Raw genomic sequence first — 22,715 nt, 5'->3', positions numbered from 1 at the left:
GCCTAAATAAAAATACCTCATTAGAAGATTTACTTCTCAAGCAGAAACAATTTGTATCATATCTTTGAAGAGAAAAAACTATATATAACATAAGTTAATTTAAAATAGTAGTAATATAGTTTTTATGGAAAACGATTAAATAGTGTCTTCTTGACTAGCAGTTAAAATAATGATTTACATCAGAGACGATTTATTTCTGTTTTTTGGACTTAGTCTCCAGATAAAAATGTGATTTTTTAGACTATTTGCCAATTAATATCTTATGATGTAAGAATAGGAAGCTTACAGGGTGGTCTCTAATTGGTTTCTTCCCTTGCCTAGCAATTCTAGACTTTCAGTGGAAGAGATTTCTTCAGAGTTTGGCAACCTCTGAATGCTTTTTCTTATAGGATGCTATTAAAATCTACCTACTCTAGCCGGATAAGTATGTCACCTTCTTAGACTCCCAACAATATTTTTGAGTGCCTACAGTCTTAGTGGGAACAGAAGGGGTCTCAGTAATGGATGTCTGGGCAAGAGTAACAGGAATACTTATGAGCACTCAAAGTTAGAGATAGAATCTTATATTCTGTGATGATAATAATTTTTAGAACTCAAACTTTAGAAGTCATTTAATGTAACCCTTTCATTTTCTAGATGAAAATTTAAATGTACGAAAAACAAGTTTGAAAAAAAATTTCTTTAGCTTTTTGATTAATTCATAGTAGTTGTACTAAGTAAAATTAAGAATTAAAGCAATTGTGGATGTTTTTTCCACAATGTTTTTTCCTCAAAGTTTTGTTAGAGCAGACTGGTTCAAAGACTCCTAAGGTATACAAACACATCCTCACATTGTCATAGTCTTGAGAGTTTTGAAATAAAAGCTACATGTTGTATTTTTACGTGAAATTATAGTTAAATTTCCTGATATGAAAATTTTCATTAAAAAAAAATCCTATCACTAGTGATTATCAAAAGACTGAATGTAAACAATTGATGCTCTGAGTATGTGTTAGCATACATGTCCATGCATGTACACATTCATTTGTACATTTTTTTTATTTCAGGATTCTTCTTCAAGAAAAGCGCAATTGTTTGCTTATGCAACTAGAAGAAGCCACACGTTTAACATCCTACTTACAATCTCAGTTAAAAAGGTACGGCACTCATAAAATTGTGTTACTTTTCCATTTTTTACTCTTTGATAATTACAAATAAATTACAAAGACAAATTACAAAAAAATTACAAATTACAAATAAATGTGAATTCATAATTCACATTAGCTATTCTCATCAACTGGAACATAGATATTGGAATGGATTTGAAATTTTAAAATGGACTGATGAATCATTTGGACAAAATAAAGTGGAAAAAAAGCAGAAAATACAGTGTAAAAAATTCTTCTCTGTTCCAGAGAATGAATTCAAGGAAAAATACATTTGTCTTCAGAGCAACAAAACTTCTGGCAAACTTATGCATAATCAAATGATTTATAATGTTTAAAATAACAGTGCATAGGAGCATCTGAATGACTATGTGTATATACATATGTCCATAAGCCTTTTTCTTATTAATAAGATGGAAATTTATATGATTAAAAATCATTTTAAGAAAAAAAATTGAAGAATCAACTTCATATTAAGAAACTAAAAAATTTGTGGTTGAGAGTTGTATTTTTTTCCATAACAAAAAAATTCTAAAAGGGGTGGGGGAAGAACTTGGACTATATTGTAATTTTTTTAAAAAATACATACATGGAATTATTACACACACACACACACTTCTGACTGAAACATATTTTATCTAGATTTCCTAGTTTTAATTTAATTTTGTTGTCTTTGACATTTTATTATCATTTTCATTCAATAACTTTATTTCACATTTTCATCAAAGGGAAAAAATGACTCCATGAGAGTTAAATTAATAAAATTACAGTGTGTTGATAAAAGAAAATAGAAACACTAATGTCTATAGGCTCATTAACTACAAAATGACAGTTGGTAACATCTTTTCTATTTGAAAATGAATAGTAATTATACTTTAGAGCTAAAGAGTAGAAAGAAAGTAATGGTTGCAAAGTCCAGTTAATTTAATTGTGTGTTTTTCAATCAAATGTTTTATTGATTCATTTTCATTGTTTTCTTCCCAAAAACAATCATGTTCTAAGTCCTGATTAAATAGAGTTCTCTGATTCATCACCACAGATAGATTTGACTAACCAAAAAATTGGCAAACACAAAAAGTTTAAAAAACAGATGCTAAACTATCATTTGATGATTAATTTTTGGAGGAAAAATTGAAGAACACCAGTATTTTGTAATACCTTCTGTGTAGAGAGAAATACTGCCTGTCAAAAAGAATGAGGTGTTAGTTGTTTCTGTTTAATTTTTTTTTTTTTACATAAAACAGTAACTATTAACAAAAAAAAAATTCAAATGTTAACAGTTACAGTTAGCAGGAGAAGGTATTTTAATTTTTCATCTTACAGAATAAATGATATTATATAGTTTTTTGTGGAATATAACAGTATGCAAGCAGAAATCCTGAAAGTATAGTAATAAAGCTTGCATTTTTATTTTTTTATTTCAGTTTATCTGCCAGCACTCTGACAGTATCCTCTGGGAGCAGCAGGGGGTCACTGGCATCTAGCCGGGGATCACTGGCATCCAGCAGGGGTTCTTTAAGCTCCATCAGCTTTACAGACATCTACGGCCTTCCCCAGTACGAAAAACCTGATGCAGATTATGGCCAGCATCTGCGCTTTGATCTAATTCCCTTTGATTCCCTGGGGAAAGATGCACCATTCTCTGAGTCCACTGGACATTCCAACTTCAATAAGCAAAGGAGGTCCCTGGACACACCTCAGTCCCTAGCTTCCTTGTCTTCTCGTTCCTCTTTGTCTTCTTTGTCTCCACCAAGTTCCCCATTAGACACACCCTTTCTTTCTGCCTCTCGGGATTCTCCTCTTGCTCAGATGTCTGATGGATTTGAAATGTTAGGGATAGGAGCTCTAGAAAGGCTCAGGGCTCAATCTTCAGCTATGGGGGAGGATGAGACACAGGGGACAACTTCACTTCAACATTCTGGATATCATGGGGATAATGAAGGAGTTCGAGAACAGCCACGACCACAACTAGCAAATGCCCCAACTACTAGTGGAAGTAAGTGTTTATAGATAAGATTGGCGGGGACAGGGTGAAAGTTGGAGAAGTTGACACAATTTAACATTTAAAAGTCTTCTCCCTCTTTGGTATAACTTAGTATAATTAAATGTTAAATAATACCAGGTTAGGGATTTTTATAACTGACAGAACCAGGATAACGTGAATTTTGTACCCAGGTGCTTTTGAATAATGCTACAAATCCAGAAATGATATTTTTGTGTCATCATCATATATATTATACATATAATGTGTGTGTGGGGTGTGTGTGTGTGTGTGTGTGTGTGTGTGTGTGTGTGTGTATGTGTGTGTGTGTTTTATATATCAGATTAAGAAGCATATAAGGACCAGAAGAGTAATGGTAAATTTTACTTCTTCTATGTGATCATGTTGCCATTTTTAAAGGAAATAAAGAAGAAATTTAAAATAGTTATTATTTAATCTATTTTTCCCATCCTTTCATTTAAGGCTATAAAAACTAAGTTCGTTTTTAGATAGAACAATCAACATGAACCATTATATCCCAATTTCTCATTTTCCTCTCAAGTTTCTCTCCTCCACGCTCTCACCTCATATCCCAAGCCACCTCAGCTTTAGTTTTAAAATTCTCATTGTTTACCATTGATATTCTGACAGATACCAAATATTCTGCAAAGTTGTTTTAGTGTTACCTTTAAATTGCAATTGTCTCAAAATGTATTTTCTTGGCGCCACCATGTGGTAAATTATCATACACCACAGCCAGATGACTGGGAAACTTTCCATGAAGATTATAACAATATACTAAACAAAATAGTCAAAATGGAGCACTCTTGAAGTCCAGGATTTGGATAAGGTTTCATTCATAGTTATCAAACCCACAACTGTAATTTCCATGAGGAATATAGAAATAATGTAGTATAAATCTGTAATATTTATGATAATAAATAATATTTATTATCATCATCTGTATTAGTAGAGTTCCTATACTAGAAATTGTGTATGCAGATGAGATTAGAAACCAGAATCTCTTCTCTCCTTTGTACTTTTCTCTTCCGTCACAGAAGCTAAAATGTTCATTAACTAGAACAGGTTTTTTACAATCTACTCTAAACCTCTTTTTTTTTTTTATTAGAGAAAACTGAGGTCAGAATAGTTTATCAGCTTACCTAAAAATATAAAACGATATTGCTATGTCTAGTAAGCAGTTTTAATGTTGGGGGGAGAATATTTTTATCAAATAACTATTTTTCACATAGACTTCAATCAGTTGGACTAATTTTTTTTTTTTTTTTTTTGAGGAGAGGGAAGGGGAAATATCCTTTGATTTTGAAATATTCATTTCACAAACAATATTTTAACTTTTAAATAACCAGTGTATATTTAAGTTAAAATTTACCATGATCTCAATATAATTTTCTGGTTTTAGTATGTATTATATATTTATTTTATTTTTATGTAGTATATATTTTTCTCATTCATTTATTAACATATTAATGCCTGTATTTATGGTATATTTTTAAATATTAGTTTAGAAAATCTACACTTTTTCATTTTTTGCTTTTTATCTTGTTCCTCATGCGGCACAACAGAAAAATTAATTGTAAGTGAACTTGGTATTTTTTTGTTACCTTTGACTTATAGATTTTTATTGCATTGCTGTCTAAAATAGGTTGGCTAGTATTACAAGATATACAGAAGTGGTATCTTTGTGGTAGTCTTACAATTTATCACATACATGATTGCTTTATTTTTTAAGGTTGGTGATGACTACTGAATCCTTATAAATGCTTTTTGAGATCTTTTCACTTGTGTAATTTTAAAAAGAAATTTTCAAATATTACACACTAGGGCTATAAACCTTATGTATGATATACTTTTTACTATGTTCCTCCTTCCTTTTATTCAAACATTTTTATGCCCTTTGGAATGTGTGTGTTAAGGTACATAAATGGTTTATTTATTTATTTACATATAAAGATAAGAAATTTTAAAAGTAAATGTAGCTCTAAGATTTCTAGTCCACAGTGATTAACTTCATTGCACTGAAACCCAAGAGCAGATGTTTTGGGATTTTTATGAGTCCAGCTTATTAAGTACAGACTTGATACCTTGTACTTTTTGGGTGGCTTTTATTATGTAGTTTGGTTGAATAGAAAATGAGACCCATCTATAATTTTAACACTGGTCTTCTCTGATCATTGTTGTACAGACCTTTTTTCATTCCTTGATTGTTAAAAATCAGTCTTTTCTTCCAAAAAAAAGTACATAGTTTCTTTTTTAGACATAGTTATTGTGGTTTTTCTATTTTCTTTTAAAATAAAATTTTATTGGTCTATGCTGGCCATTTTTTTTAAAAAACCCATTATTTTGAATGCTTATGTATAAATTACTCTTGGATCAACATTATTTTAATCTATTGTTGCATATATTGGTTAATGAAAGAAAAGTTTTTTTATCTGTGATTTCAAAATATTTCACAGTGTTCTATAATAATTAGAGGAGGGAGTTATTTTAAAGATTTCAAATAGTGATTTTTCTTTTTAAATAAATTTTCTGAGCTTTTAAAGAGGTTTAGTTATTTTTAGCCATGAAAAAAAGTAACCCCAAAGTTTTTTTTCCCAGTTTTCCAGCAGAAAAAGCTGGACCTCACTCTAAATTTTTTTAAAGATAGATCATAATAGTCATAGCTAGAAATTTTCATTTCATATTTTCATCAATAGTAATATAACTTCTTAACATTTTTCTTATAGATGTCAAAATGTATTGTCACCTTTTAACTATGTTTATTTCTTTTCTCTACAGCAGTTACTTTAAGAGAAGATAGTGCTAGAAGGTCAGAGAGGAGGGCCAGATGGGTTTCTGCATGTCTCTCTGATTATTCGCTGGCTAGTGACAGTGGTGTATTTGAACCTTTAACCAAAAGGTTGGCTATAGAATTTTAATCCTTTTTTTCCCAATAAATAATTTGCTGATATGATATTGCAATGCTCTCTCTAGATCCTAAACAAAATGATTATACTGATTCCCTAATACAGTAGAACACTTGGATTTGCAGTACTAAAACATCTGTCTTTATTCTCTATCTCCCTGAATATAGTTTATGGTTAAATCCAAAGAGGAAATTCTTTTGTGGACTTATGGGGGTGGTAGTGGATTGGTCTTTTCCCATCACCTATCTATTTCCCTACAGGGAAGATTGCTACCCTCACACTGACTCGGTAAATCAGTCATTCAATAAGTGTGCATTATTTATAATACATTTTTTGTATATTATAAATATATTAATTTAAAATAAATATGTAGTCACTGATTCCCATGCCAGTAAATATATTTTTATGCTCCCTTGCTCTATGAGGGGAAAAATCAGTTTGATTCAACTGTTCATACATAAAAGAGAATATTGATCAATTGTAATTTGTGTGTCTGCTTTATTTTGTCATTTAAAAACAATCCAGCTGATTACAATTACTTTTAAAATATTAAAAAGCTTTCATTGTCTTCTTATAATTATTGTCATACTATGTTTAATAGAGTTTGTACTGCCTGTCAATATCAAGAATTTCCTTGAAAGTCATTAAAAAAAAACCTTTTTTTGGGGGGGGGGCTCTAGAATATTCAGTTATGGGAATATAGAAGGTAAATGTCATGAAAATATTTCTTTGAATCTAGACATAGAATAAGGGAAAATATTTTATTGCTAAAGATCCTGCTGCGTAAAAGATAACATCTTTCTTTAGCAAGGACCCTGAAAAAATGAGTATTGGATAGATATTTTTCCCTTTATAACCTTTAACCTTTATTAAATAAAAAAAATTATTTATTATAAAAATTTTAGCAGCTTTTTGCATACTCTCTTCAATATAATTAATCACTAAGTATTAATTAAGTTATTTCTGTGCGCCAGATGTTATATTTAGTGCAGGGTATGCAAATAAAAAACTAACGTGGTCTATGACCTCAAGGAACTTACATTTTAATGGGAGAGACAGTGTGTACATGAATGCAAAAAAAGAGTGATGATAATGATAGCAACAGCAACAGAACTATTCTTCACATATATTATATATAAGTAGCAAAATTATTATTATTCCCATTTTATGGATAAAAACTAAAATTTAGAGTGGGTAAGAGATTTATTTGTCTAAAGTCATCTCTCTTAAAAAGTTAATGCACAGGATTTGAATTTTAGTCTTTCTATCTCCAAATTAAATACTTGACAATTAATTTTAATTATGTAATAACTTTGGGTTGTTATTATTATAATTACTTAATTAGGTTATGGGTGGAATATCCACGAATACAATATAGGGCAACATTGTTATATGTAATTGACTTAAGTTTGCAATATAGAGTAACATGTACTAGTTACTTGATAACAGCAGTTTCTAAACCTTAAAAATAGTAAGTAAATTTGATTTCTTGTAATTGTTACTATCATCACTATTAGATATTATCTCTAATTTTATTTTTAAAAATTGGAAAAGGTTTCTAATAATTATATAATGTGTATGTATTTAGTATATATACTCTACACACATATGCACATATACTTTATATGGTATAGTATATATAGTACATATAGTATATATAATGTAGCATAGTGTATACATTTATATATCCTATATATATTGCATATGTTCTATACACTAGGTTTAGTGTGTATATAGAATATATACTATGTAAAATTTAAAGTATCTTCTCCAAGGCAGAAAGCAAAAGTCTCTTTTGCAAAAAATTCAGAACCAAATGATGACCATTAAAGAGCTAGTATGAGAACACTTAAATCCATTGAATTGTATATGTTGGTAATTGACAAAAGAAGAAATAAAAGGAGAATGTGTACAGTCCATGTTAGCGGTTTGTTTAAAATAAATATAAAAAGATGAAATAGATCTAAACTATTTTGACCACTGTTGTAGTATAGTGTTTAGTAACTGACATCTTTTACATACTCTCTCTTTTTTGCTTGAGTGTATCTTATTAATCTGACTTGGATCTTTAATTAGATACTGATGATTCTCTGCCTTAGCTTCTTCAGGGTTTTTTTGGGGGGTTTTTTTTGTTTGTTTGTCCAAGCTACAATTTATATTTTTCTTTAAGATGTGCGAAGCACTTTGTGAACATTATCACAATTGATCCTCACAATAATCCTGGGAGGAAGGTGCTATTATTACCCCTCATTTACAAATAAGGTTAAGAGTTAATCTCTCTTTCTAAATAACTTGTCCAAGTTGATAGAACTAGTAAACATCTGAAGTCAGATTTGAACTAGGGTTTCTCTGATTCTGGGTCCAATACTCTGTCCAATCTACTTGTGGCTTATTCCTTAAAAGAATAAGACTTATGTAGACAATGTTCCTTAAAAGAGACATTAATCCTAATATAACTTTCTATTTTTAAATTTTAGGGTAATTTTTAATATTGATTTTTCAAAGTCCTATGTACTTTGAGGGGAAAAAATGAGAATCATTATTTGGTTCCAAATTGGGCTCATTCTCCAGAGATTGCCATTTCCCATTTAGGGAGATGAAGTAGTTCAATATTCTTGAATTGTTTTTCTTTTCTTTCTTTCAATCTCTAATTTTATGGCCGGACTTAATTAAAATGTGAGTGGTAGATTTAGAACAGATTTCTATATCTATACAGGAGAAGCCAAGGGGAAAATCATAGCATTTAACAGTTGGAAGGACCCTACCCTAATCCAACCTTTTCCTTTTATAGATGAAGAAATTGAGACTTGGAATGGTTAATTGACTTATCCATGGTCTTATGACCAGTAGTAACAGAACAAAACTTAGATCCTCTGAATCCTAGTCCACTAACTAAAGTTTGAGTAATTATCTACTCAATTTACTTGGGAAAGACAATCAGATAACTTAGACCAACAATAGCTTGCGATCTGAGCAGCCTTTCTTCAAAAATAGTTTTTGAGGATTAATATCATGTGAATGATTGATTCAAATCTGATCACTTACCAATCATTTGTTAAGTACTTAATCTATACCAGGCCTTGTATTAGGTGCAGGGATTATAGAGAAAATAATAAAAATCTCTGAACTCAGCAAGTCTACTGGACAGAGTCACTTGGCACATTTCCCTCAAAATAGTCCTATTAGCTAGGTAATCCAAATATCATTATTAACTTAATATATATGATAATTTATATTTATTCTAATATTGCATTAAAAAGCAATAATTTTATATTCAACATTTTAATTAATACACTTAATAGACTAGGAAATGGAGGCAAGTGACTTACAATAGTCATAAAGTACTCCATAAACCTTATATATGAATGTAACATCTTAGGGAAGAAGGTCTGGGTTGAAGTTCTGTACCAACACCTGCTAAGTGGATGATTCTGCAAGTCACTTAAGTGCACTTAAGTGCAAGTCACTTAAGATCCTTGCAACTCTCTAATTTTACAAATTCCCTAACAGTTGCCAAACTATACTGATATTATAAGAATTTCCTGATTGGGAAGCTACCTTTACTAATGAAAGCATCAGCCTAGCTAAGAGAAAATTAATTGCTGTTTTCCCCTTATTAGCATATGTCTATAACCAATCCACACAGGGGGAGAAGGAATTTCTTCTTATTATATTGGTTTATTGTTTCAAAATTCAGAGTGAGAAGTGGTTTAGTACAGCAGGAAAAGTGTGATTTGAAGTCAGAACATGTAAGTTCTAATCTCGGTTCTGTCAATTACTATACATATGTTACATATACATATTATACATATACATAAGTCACTTAATATCCCTGTACTTCAGTTTCCTTATATGTTAAAATGAAAGCATCGGACTAAATCACTTATAAGGCATCTTTCAGCTCTAAATTTGTGATCCCATGATTCTTTTGGTTTTTATGCTTTCTGAGTCATCTGGCTTATTTTAATAAAAAATTGAACAAATCATTTTGACTCATGGAACTAGTTCTTTCTTACTGTATTTTCTATATAATTAAGTTTTAAGAAAATGATAAAAAGATGTTTTCTGGAAAATGTAGAATTTTGGAGGCATTTTAACTATAAGCTCTGAAATGGATGAGCATTTACTTAATTGGTTTTCTATCCAGTTACTAAAAAGAGATAGCATAGTATAATAATGATGATGATGATGATGATAGCTAGCATTTATTTATAGTGCCTTAAGGTTAACAAAATTATATATACACGTACATATATATATATATGCACATAACTATATGCATGTATAATTATACATGTACGTGTATATACATATGCATGCACACATGTGCAACAACCCTATATTTATACCCATATTATGCACATATGTAATATAAAGCATACACATATCATTTGTTTAGAGATTAGGTTTCAGAATCAGGAAGACTGGTGGGGTTCAAGGCCTGTCTCTGGCACACACGCCTGTGGTCATGAACATTGTCAGGCCATTCTCTAAGACTGGAAAAGATGCTGATGTGCATTGGTAGGTGGAGTTTCTTCATTGGGAGTTCTTTCTGCAAATTCATTCCAAAAGCAATATTTTCTGGTAAAAATAGAATCACTAAAACTTAAGTGGGAGGACATGGGGTACTTTTAATGTGGGAGCTGATGGATTTAATTTCCTTAGAAGAAATTTAACCTTGTCCTTTTCCCAATTGTCAATAGGAATGAGGATACTGAGGAGCCTGCATACAATGATGCCAGCAATAATGAAGAGCCCCAGATACATGTGGGATTTTTGTAAGTTCAGGCTAAATCTGTTCCCTTCTTTGCTAGTACAGTGAAGGTGGTAGCTAGATTCCCCTCTCCCTATCCCTCCACTGCCAAAGAATTGAGGAGACATATCTTCTCACATACCCACTTTGAGTCTGAGCTTTCAACAGGTGTTTACTGAGTGCTTGCTATGGCATCATTATGAAATGGAAAGTGGAAAGGAATATTAAGTGCAGGTTAGGAAATCTGGGCCCTATACAAGTGCAAAAACAAACAAACAAACGTATTTATTGTCTGTAAAAATTATTAGGAATCTTGATGAGAATTGGGAAAACCATTCCTACCCGCTGCAGGGGAGAATTGTATAGCCAATTAGTTTTTATTCCTCAATTTTCATCCTCTTTTGGTTTCCAGCTACAGTTTTTTCCTTTAAAGGGGTATCTATTGAATAATTGACAGAATAATGACAATAATATGTCCAGCCATTAAACAAAGCAGCTTTGTGTAAGTTGCAAAGGAATAGCACCATATATATTTGTGTGTGTTTTTAAAACATGTCTATATATGTACATATATTTATATGTATATATGTATATATTCTTTTATTCTCATTGCTACAGTTCAAATTGAGATTTGACTCTTTACTCTCCCAACTCCCAACCCCTTTATCCAAGTAGTTTCATGGTAATGACTTGACTGTTTATTTTCTAGGCATGATAGAGGAAATGATTGTCTCCTAGTGAATGTCCTCCAGCTCAAGAATTTTGCTGGGTTGATTGTGAAAGAAGGCTGCAAGATGTAAGTGGACACTCTAATTCAACGTCATCTCTTCAAATTCAAAGATCTAGGGTTTTCCTAGTCTTATGGTAGTCTGCCTTTGGAAAGAGGACTAAGCTGAACCTTAGCAGTTTGGTAGAGCTTTCCAGAGATTGCTTTCCCTATGGCAATAATCTTAGAATGGTAGTGTAAAATTCAAATTGAAATAGATCTGGAGAAAACCATTATTTGTGTTAAATTGTATTTTATTTGTTTTGTTCAACATTTCCCAATTACATTTTAATCTGCTTTAGCCTCTTTTGGGAATGTGAATTTGATACTTCTGTCTTAAACATTGGGGGTCACTACCATAGGAGGATAGGTACAGACTTTTAGTAAAGAGGAATATAAGTAATCTAAATATTTTCGGTAAAAAATAGACTAATAGAAATTCAAGAAATAAGCTACTCAGATGAATTCTTATTTTAACACACACATGCATACATACATATAACTTGTGTATATAAAGAAATATCTACACATATATATGTTCCACACACTATCTAAATTTGTGGGACGTAAAGTGAAATTTTTGAAATATTTCTATTTTGAAATAGAAAATCTGTAGAAACTCACTCATTTAAATTGGTTAGAGGGAGATGACCAATATGAAATTTGAAATATTTCTAAGAATCAATCTATCAGTATGCATTAATTTAGCACTTATTATGTACCAGACACTTTGCTAGATTCTGGGAGTACATAGAAAAAAAGTGAAATTGTCTTTTCTCTTAAGACTCTACATTCAGTTTTGAAATTTTATTACTCTTTAATACTTTCACTAACATACACTAGTTTAAAAAAGAATTGCCATTTGAAGACAAAAAAGGTACTAGTGAAATCTGTCCCTAATCTTGTATCTTCTGTTTTTTTTTAATGATTGAGAACATTTGTGTCTTGGGGGACTGGATATGAGGCAGAGGGAGGGAGGTTATAGTAAATTATGGATTTAGAAATGAAAGATGCCAACCAGTCACTTCAGGACTGAAAACATTTAGTTCTTTCCAAGCTCTCTTGTACATTATATTTTTAAAATAAGAGGATAAATACTATGTTTATAATACAATATTATAATTCCAAGCAGGGTTTTTTTTTTTTAAGTAAATATTCCCCTTTTAATTTTGAAGCTGATTTGCTTTTTACAATTCCATAAAGATAGTAAAGAATAAACTTTTTCCATGAGTCATCCTGTAGTCTGAATTAGTGAATTTTTATTATAGTATTTTTTAAAAGTACAGACAATAAGGATTATTACATTTCTCCTCCAATTTTGCATTACTTAATTCACAATACTAGATATACATACTAACCATACTTGACTATTTACAATTCCTAAACATTGCCTATATCCTCACAAAACTTTCCTCATTTGTACTTCCTATATTTTTCATTATCCTTCAAAGTTCAGCTGAGATCATACTTCTATAAAACTATCCTTGATCCCAGTAGCTATTATTTTTCTCTTCTGTCAGCAAATATTTCTAGCACTCTTTATCGATTGTCTCTGCATTAAACTTGTTTCTATTTTTCATGAATCTCCCCACAAAATGTAAGCAGCCTGAGAGCAGGAACTGATTTTCTTTGTCTTTATATGAATTGTGTTTAGATATATATGTGTGGTGTGTGTGTATGTATAATTTATTTATATTCATATATATACACATACAAATACATACGTATGCAAATGTGCATGTGCACACACACATATGGGGAGGAGTTTTTGAAATGATCAGGTATAAATGACTTATTACAGCTACTAAGGATTTGAAGTCATAATTGTCTATTCACTGCACCACCTCACTGCCCCAGTAGATATTTTTAAAATTTAATTTTATGTCACACTTTTCCCTAGGTTTTCAGTAACTTTTATATCTTCTTCTTCTTCTTTTTTTTTACCGAGGCAGTTGGGGTGTTGCATAGCTAGAAAGTGTTAAGTTTTTGAGGTCAGATTTGAACTCAGGTCTTTCTGATTTCAGGGCTGGTACTCTATCCACTGCGCCACCTAGCTGGCCCTGGCTTCAGTAACTTTTTAAAAAATCTTCTGCCAAATGAAAACACAAGATCTTAGAAACTAAGGTAGTGAGAAACATTGACTTTTCAATTTGGAGCTTGGAGTAAAAGCTGTCTCCTTTTATCTAAGTGCTATTTTATACTGTCCCAAATTACTTTTCATGCCAAAGAATATTTTTGATGTTACCTATTACTATGTCATTACTATTGATTAGAGAGAGAAAGAGAAAGAGGGAGGGAGGGGGAAAAGAGGGAAGTTGGGAGAAAGGGAGAGAGAGAAAGTCTGTGTCTATGTCTATGTGTGTGTACATATATATAGGTTTATAAGTTGTGCAATCTTACCATTTGTTACACCTTGTTTAATTCCTATTTTTAATTTACTTTCAGACACATTAGAGTCTATTTGCCAACGCTTGACTCAGGCACACCAAACACTTACTGCTCCAAAGCTCTGGAATTTCAAGCTCCATTAATATTTAATGAAGTTTTCCAAATTCCTGCTCATTCAAGTGTCTTAAAATTAAAGTCACTTCAGCTGTATGTTTGTTCTGTTGACCATCAACTTCAAGAGGAACTGCTGGTAAGTGATTGTTTTCTTTTTAAGGGGAGATATGGTAATTCATATTATTTAAATTAATCCAACTCAGTGATTTAAAATAGAAGAGAAAGAGATGGCAATATATATGCACATAGGGAAAGAGAGAAAGACAGACATAGAGAGGAATAATACATGATCTCTTTGGAATGGGTGCTTTCACCACTAACCTGTAATTGTAACCCTTTCACACCTTATTATAGAAACTTTGTGAGTCATTGTGGCCAAAAAAAAAAAAAAATTGTCACTTGGTGGGTAACATTCTTATAATGGTACAAAGTGGACTAGACTCATATGAGATGCTACTGGGTCCATAGTTGTAGCCTTTGGAACTTGGTAGACTCTCTCAAAATTTGTGCTTCCATTGATAGAGCTTTTGAAAACCCAAGGTCACAAACACCAAGACAGATTGGACTAGGAACTACTAAAATATTCACTTTCTCTGTCTCTTTCTCTGTCTTTCTCACTCTCTCTTTCTAGTTTTCTAGTGTGTGTCTTTCTAGTTTTAAAGTATCTGGTTGAAATAGAAAATGCTTTGTGTTAATCTAGTTTCATTTATTTAACATATTTCCAGGGAATTGCTCAGATTAACTTGGCTGATTATGAGAGTTCCAGTGAAATGCAGTTGCGCTGGTATTCTGTTCAGGTCTTCACCAGCTCTGACCCCCAGAGAATCAAAGAGAATAACCAGTTGGAAGAAAGCACAACAGAGAATCCTGAGAATAACACCAGTATAAAAACGGTAGAGGCATTTTGATTGTTGGGAATTGTCAAAAATTAACATTTTAATTTTTAAGAAAAGTCTAGTGGGATCTTAAAGTTTTTGGGATATAATAAAATAGAAATGCATGGTTATATCAAAGCAAATATTTAAAATATTTGGCAGAGGAGAAGACATAGATTCATAGAAGGAGGAAACCTAGGTTCAAGCTCCTTCTCTGATCAATATTTAATGTGAGACCCTAGAGAAGCCATTTAACCTCTTAGTCCCTTCAGGGCACTCTCTTAAAATACAGATGGCAGAGAAATTACTGATCTTCATTAATAGAGGACGTTCCTCATCTGAAGCTTCCTGTATCAATAAAATTGATTTTATTAATTAAAATTAAATTAAATTTCTGGAAATTCCAGAAAAAAAATTAAAGCATCACATATCTATGAAAGGCTCAGCTAAATAGATTTTCTAAATGTATAATGATTTATAAACACGGGTGATTCATTGTTAGCTGTTTTAGGCTTTGAATATTTGTCTCTATTCAAGGTGACATTTTTTCAGTTTTAAAGTATTACTGTTACTGGGTATAGGAGTGAATTCTTTTTTTTACTAGGGAGCTAGCAGGGATCATTATCTATAACAGATTTTCTTTTGTATGTTCAGTATCTATTATTTGCTTCTACAGTAGAAAAGGCTGATTTAAATTGGTTTCCAGGAATCCCATTGTTTCTTTCAGGATGCTGTTACAGTACTATTAGCCAGAACCACAGCCCAGTTGGAGGCAGTGGAAAGAGAATTAGCAGAGGAGAGAGTAAAATTGGAATATACAGAAGAAGAAATCTTAGAGATGGAAAGGAAAGAAGATCAAGCAGAAGCTGTATCTGAAAGGTGAACAGTCTTCCATCTGTTTTAGAATGTGCCTTCTGGAAAAAAAAGAATTAATTTTAACTGAAAGCTCCCTTGGTCTAATTGGGAAAGAATTTGAGCAATCATTTCACAAGAAAAATGAAGCATAATTTTATGAGGAAGATGCAGTTGATGGAAAGACAAATTATATAAAGTTGCTAACTAGCAATTGACCTTCATTAAATAATCTGTCTGAGCCCCAGTTTTCTTATTGGTAAAATGAAGAGATTGGATTAAATAAATTTCATGGTCCTGGTTAGGTTCATTTCTAAATATATGTATTTCTCACTCAAATAGGGAATTGTAAGCTAGTGTTATTTCCAACAGCAATTCAGAATTGATTCTACTCAGATATTTCTTAGGAATCATAGTGAAGAGTCATTAATATAATGAAAATTATACCAGAAAGGCCCAAGAATGAATTATTAACCATTATAGACTTGTACTAATTGAAGTATGATTAAATAACCAAGGAGCCATAGCAAATTGCTTTCTTCTTCTCACACTCTCCATTTCTATGAATCATTATTATATTCCCATTCTTTTCATATTTATTCTTCTGATCCTTTCTCTTTCCATTTATTTCTCCTGGATTTCCTTTGAGTACAGGAGGAAATATATTAAATTAGAACAAATGTTAGAGGCAGAAAGATCATAAGCATTAGCTAATCTATCTAATCTTTAGCTTTATTATACTTCTTTGCCAATCTAGTAGAAGTTAAAGACCCTTTTTAAAAAAGTACATAAATAATAGAATAGTAAAGCAAACCAATTATACTAGAACATATTTATTAAAATATTTTTTTACAAACAGGGTCGTGGATGTCAGATTAAAATCTCCTGATTCAGTAGACCCTCATCACTTTTACAGAGGCCCAGATAGGTTAATGGATTGTCTAAGTTTATATACATGACTAGTAGGAGGTAGAGGCAAGATTCAAACCTGTTTGTAATTTCTTTTTCTGGTATACTTACACTATATCCAGAGAAAAGAGGGAAGGAGGAATAGATGGAGTCTATTTCCATTATTCTATTGCACTCAAATTCTATATAATAAGTCAAAATGGACTTTATGGATGATGTTATTCACCATGTCTTTTAAGTAACATGGTACAGTGTAAAGATCACTGGATTAAAGTGGAAGCAGAGTGTTTTGTTCTACTAATGGTTCCATTGGGCAGCTGAGTTTTAGTTTTTCTTGGCTGTAAGATGGCGATGAGTGTATCCACTATATCCTCCATACAGGACTGTTATGAGGCTCAAATGTGATTACAAATGTGAATCAGTTTGCAAATTACAGCCTGACATAAACATGGGATGGACCTTGTGCAAAAAACAAATACCCAGTGAGTTATTCTAGGAGAAGATTATATTTTCCTTTTAAATAGGCCATCATATTCTTTGCCTGTAGAAGTCAGCTAAATATTTGGCTGATAGAGCTACTCTCTTTCTAAAAGAGAGTATTAAAAAAATTATAATAATAAAATAAAAGAGAGTATTAAGTCTTGTGTTTTACATTAACCTGTTTTGGGTCTCTTAAAATGTCCTCTCTTTAGGAGTTGGCAAGCAGAATCCATTGACAGTGGATGTAGTAATTGCACACAGACCAGTCCTCCTTACCCAGAGGCCTATTGTGTTGGTGCTGAATCCCGCCATGGACATATGTTTGCAGGTCAGGCAGATCAGTACAGTTCTGGGAAGATTCAGCCTCCTTCTCTTAAGGTAAGTAGAGAAGTTCATATGACTTGCCTTGTAACTGCTCTTGCTTTGATTATTCTAATTAGGGAAAAAATTCTTTAATATGCCCCTATTCTATGAGGTGATATAGTTTATCTTTTTAAGGAACTTTTATTTTAAATATAGGAGCTAAAATAAAATTTCAGATGACCATACTAAGACAAAGTGGGTTCTCAGCATTACAGCATATAAATGCATACAAAATTTTAATTATAGTGGGGGGGAGGGGGAATGATTCATTGTGGTCACAAGGGGGATAAATGATGCTGAATTACAAAGCTCTTTTTAATTTGGGAGTGCTTTACAGGGTAAAAGAGTTTTATTTAAGGAAATTTTCTAGTGACAGAAGGGAAATTGATGTACTGGAAGAGAAAGATCATCCTATTTTCATGAAATAGCATATATAAATATTCAGAACAGGTCATGTTGAAGAATTTGTATGGCAAGAGATTGAAATTAAGTTTAATTCAATAAACATGCCTTAAGATGTTAGGATAGGCATTAGAAATACAAAGATGGAAAAATGACATTGTTCCTGCTAAATAGCTTAGAGTTTAGTAAGGGGATGAGATGTATTTATAAATCAATATGCTAGTTAGAAAGAGAAAAGGTAACAGGAAAAGTTAAGCAGATTGGCATGAAAGGTTGGAGAAGGGTTGGTCTTTTTTATTTAAAGAAGTCAGAAAGTATTTATCTTTACCATATGCCAGGCACTGTGCTAAGTGAAAGAAAAAGATTTGGTACTTGTCTTCAAGGAGCTCGAATTCCAGAGGGTGAGACAACATTCAAGTAAATATGTACATACAAGAGATATACAAACTAGATGAAAAATGCTCTGAGAGGGAAAGCAGTAGTATCAAGGGATGGAATGGAATATGAGATGCCAATGGTAAGTGGAATTTGAGCTGAGTCTTGAAGGAATTCAGGAAAGCTAAGAATTGAAAGTTAAAAGGGAGAGCATTGGAAGTATGAGACATAGCCAGTGAAAAGATATTGGAGTTAGTTTACAAAGTGTTATGTGTGAGGAACATCAATTATGCTAGTGTAATTGATTTGTAAAATGTGTATTGGAGAGTCAAGTATGAAAAGTAGGAAGAGTTCAGGTTGTAAAGGGCTTTAAATGTCAAATAGAAGGTGTTTTTTTTTTTTTTTTTCCCATAATTATTCTAGGTAATGAGGAGCTATTGGAGTTTATTGAGTAAGTCATGATCAGATCTGGCCTTTAGGAAAATCACTTTGGCAACTGAATTGGTAGGTATATTAGAGAGTAGAGAAACTGGAGGTAGAGAGATAAATCAGAAAATCATTTCAATAGTCAAGGCGCGATACATGATGAGTACTTGAATAGGGGTAGTTGCTCTGTAAGTAGAAAGGAGGGAGCATATACAGGAGATATTATGAAAGTAAAAACAAGATTTGTTAAGACATTAAATATTTGAAGTAAATTCATTTAGAGACAAAGATGACACTGAGATTTTAAGATTGATTTTCACAGAATATCATGGTATTGATTATATTAAAGGGGATATCTGAAAAAAGGAAAAGTTTGGGGAAAATATAAAATGAACTCTATTTTGGGGCTACTGAGTTTGAGATGCTTATAGGACATCTAATTTGAGATATGTGCTATATCTGATTTCAGTGTGCAAAAGGTCTAAAGCAGTTTCAGTTCAATGATGATGTTGGAAGCCAGTTTGCTGGTATTTTAAAATAATGCAAGGGGACTAGAGACTCATAATCTCCACTAGATGGCATTCCTAAGGAGTTTAGCCACAAATGGAGAGGATGGATACAGCATAAGAGCTTGCAGGGAAGATTTTGGATGTTTGTGGGTCAGGAGAGCTGTGTTTGTAGGCAACAGGAAAGGAACCACATAAATGACAGGAGATTGAGGATTGTAGAGTCATAAGTGATGATAGTGGGAACTACATAGTAAAGAAAATAGGAGGGATTGGAAATAATGATGCATGTAAAAGAGTTTGCCTTAACAAGAAGAAGGAGATGTTGGTAGAATACATTGTAGTGAAGTGAAGTAAGGAGGAAAGGAGAAGAGGGCTAGTGGCTAGATTTTTAGGTGTGGCATATGAGTCCAGATTCTTAGCTGAGAGGGTCAAGTATAGATAGCATTTATCTAGTACTTAACTGTTAAGCAGAGATTAAGTAATAAACTAAATTATTTGCTCAGCATAAATAAATTCTATAACATCAAGATCTGTTACCATTGTTCTTCCTTCCATACAAGTCAGGAAATGACAAACTCCTTAATAGCATGGCTATTTGAGTTTTGCTTTTCAAATGGGAAAAAAAAAAGGTATAGAATACTAAGTATGCTAATAATCTTAAAGCCAGCCTGCCTGAGTCTGGATGAGGAGAATGGATGTTTAAATTAGGTAAATTCTTTATAACCCAAGACTACATTTACAAATTCAATAATGAATATGCATCCATTAAATCCAAATCATTTTTAGCTTGAATAATATTGAAGTGAAAAGCTTGATTTTGTAATTTAAAACTTCTTGGAGCTGAATTTCAAGTGATTGATTTTTTTTTTTTTGGTGAATTCTCTTAGATGTGACCCTTTCTTTCCATTCTCATTGCCACTATCTTAGGCAAGGCTCTTGTCTTCTCATACTTGTATCACTTGGCTAATCTTTTGACTAATCAAGATCTAGTTTCTATCTTTTGCAATTTATTCTACATTGCACTTAGAGAGTCATCTTTCTGAAACAATGCTTTCCATGTTACTTCTGCTTAAGAATCTAGTTTAATTTCCTCTGAGATCATGTTCATACTTCTCAGTTAGACTTTCAAAGTGCTCTGCTTACTAGATTCACCAAATCTATTTCTCTTCTTTGCTCACCAGGCCCCAATATGAACCCTTCTTTTCAGTACAGTCTCTTCCTACTTCTTCCTACCATTCTCCACATAATACTCTGTTCATTTCCCATAATTACTCATGCTGATTTTTCCATTTGGAATACTCTGCATATTTTTTCTTTGTTACTTTAATACCTCCGCACTCCAATAAATAAAATAAAATAAAATTTGATTCATTTTTTCCCAATTCCTTTTCTTGACTACCCAAGGATCAGTTTTCTTATGTATGATGCTTTTGCTATATGTATTACACACTTAATTTTATATCTTTGAACAACTCTAGTCTTTTTAATTGCATTTCTCATGTCCTCAAGAAGATGAAAAATTCTTTGAAAAAGGGGACCCCCATTCTTCCTTGTCCTCTATCATGTTCAATTGCTTTTGTTGAATGATTACATCAGTTTTATTTCTTTATATCCTAGAAATACTAGTGAGCATAAATGTAATTTACCTTGTAGGTTGATAAGGAGACCAATACAGAGGATCTCTTCCCAGAAGAAGTACCAGTTCTTCCAAAAGAGAGGACCAGCCGCAGGTCTCGTGGTTCTCCTTTTGTTCGGAGTAGTACAATTGTTCGTTCGCAGACTTTTTCGCCTGGAGCACGAAGTCAGTATGTTTGCAGAGTAAGTAAAATATTAGTTTGAGTATATTTGGAATACGGTACAATTCTAGTTCTCTATGAGTGAGGTAAAGATGTGTATTATCCCAAACAATATTCTGAAATATTACTTTTGGATCCATTAATAGGATACCTTTAGGCAACTGGTTATGCTTGCTAAATGTGAAGAAGGAAATGAATTCTTCACTTTCACATTGTGAAAGTGAAATATTCTTCACTTGCCAGGAAAAGGAGATAGATCAAACTATGTTGTTAGGAACTGCCTTCTACTGTCTTGTCTCTGCCCGTGTCCTCCCCTCACCTCCTCCTTCCTCCCGCCTCTTTGCACAGAAGTAATTTATGTACAATTACTGGAGACTCTTGAGAAAGAACTCTTTGTTTGCTTTATGTTTTAATGATTATTCTGGTTTAAGTTATCATGTTGCTTAAATGTTGCTTGAGAATTTGGGACCCTCCTCACATGGAAAATAAGGATGCAAAGTTAACTAATTTGGCACTATAACAGTTATGTATTTATTCTGAGGTAGAGACTAAAACCAAAAAAAAAAAAGAGAGAGAGAGAGAGAGAATAAAATCTTGAAGTCTCTAAAAGAGGCATTATTAGTTTTTTCTTTTAATACAGATTTTCTTCTGACTAGAAGAGCAGTAGCTTTGAATGTTGAAAATTATTTTTATATATGTATTTTGAAAATAAAAAGCTATTATTAAAAAAATTAAAAAGAAATGTGTATGAGAGATTAAGCAGAGTTTCAGGAAGTGTAAAAAAGTTAATTTAGAATAAACATCCAGAAGGCCTGTTGAATTCCTAACTACCTTTGTACTCTTTACAGCTGTATCGCAGTGACAGTGACAGTTCAACCCTGCCAAGAAAGTCCCCCTTTGTCCGAAATACATTGGAACGACGTACTCTACGCTATAAGCAGGTATATTTCATACAGTACTCATATGATATCATTTATTTTTATTGGTTTTTGCTTTTGTTTTTGTTTTGTTAAAAATTTTTAGAGATAATATTTTCTCTCAACTCCCCTCGTGCTTATATGTGATGATTAAAAAGCATCTAAGACCATTCCCTGGGTGTGTATTCTCTGGAGGAGAAAAGATAGGAATAGGAAAACAAAATTACTATCTTGCTTTTAGGTACATGAAATGTCTTGTGAAAGACATTTGTCTTTTGCCTTTTTCTGTGCATGTGAAAATTTTTACATATTTTCCCAATTACATGTAGAAACAATTTTTAGCATTCTTTTTATTGATTTTGAATTCTAGATTTTCTGCTTCCCTTCTTTCCCCTTCTCCTTGAGAAGGCAAGAAATTTGATATATACATGAGCAGTCCTGCAAAACATGTTTCTGTATTTTGGCTTCTATTCTGAGACTTCATACAGAGAAGCATAAGTTGATGGTACAGGGAGGCATTTGAGCATTCTATGAGGAAGAACATCCTAGCAATTAAGACTTCATAGAAAGAAGAACAGACTGTCTTTTTTGAGGGCATAGAATCATAGTTTCAAAACTGGAAGGACTTTAGAGTTCAACTTGTCCAATTTCCTTGTGTTATAGTTGAGGAAATTGAGACCAGGATAGATGAATTGATTTGTCCAAGTAACACTGGTTTAAATTAGAGTCCCCGATTT

The 22,715-nt window shown here is 32.2% G+C and overlaps 1 protein-coding gene across 1 annotated transcript in view; it reads left to right on the top strand.

The window, feature by feature from the left end:
* Nucleotides 1-22,715, top strand: part of WWC3 (WWC family member 3) — a 187,052-nt gene that overhangs the window by 158,151 nt on the left and 6,186 nt on the right. The window contains exons 10-20 of the mRNA XM_051984543.1: nt 1,047-1,136; nt 2,570-3,141; nt 5,926-6,046; nt 10,757-10,831; nt 11,516-11,602; nt 14,018-14,210; nt 14,800-14,967; nt 15,677-15,828; nt 17,403-17,568; nt 20,919-21,083; nt 21,910-22,002. Coding sequence (XP_051840503.1) covers nt 1,047-1,136; nt 2,570-3,141; nt 5,926-6,046; nt 10,757-10,831; nt 11,516-11,602; nt 14,018-14,210; nt 14,800-14,967; nt 15,677-15,828; nt 17,403-17,568; nt 20,919-21,083; nt 21,910-22,002 — 1,882 coding nt within the window. The remainder of the gene's footprint in view (nt 1-1,046; nt 1,137-2,569; nt 3,142-5,925; nt 6,047-10,756; nt 10,832-11,515; nt 11,603-14,017; nt 14,211-14,799; nt 14,968-15,676; nt 15,829-17,402; nt 17,569-20,918; nt 21,084-21,909; nt 22,003-22,715) is intronic.

This window comes from Antechinus flavipes, chromosome 3 (assembly GCF_016432865.1).
Source record: "Antechinus flavipes isolate AdamAnt ecotype Samford, QLD, Australia chromosome 3, AdamAnt_v2, whole genome shotgun sequence".
Taxonomy (NCBI): Eukaryota; Metazoa; Chordata; class Mammalia; order Dasyuromorphia; family Dasyuridae; genus Antechinus; species Antechinus flavipes.
Note: the sequence above shows the minus strand (reverse complement) of the source record. Positions and strands in the feature narration are given on the sequence as shown.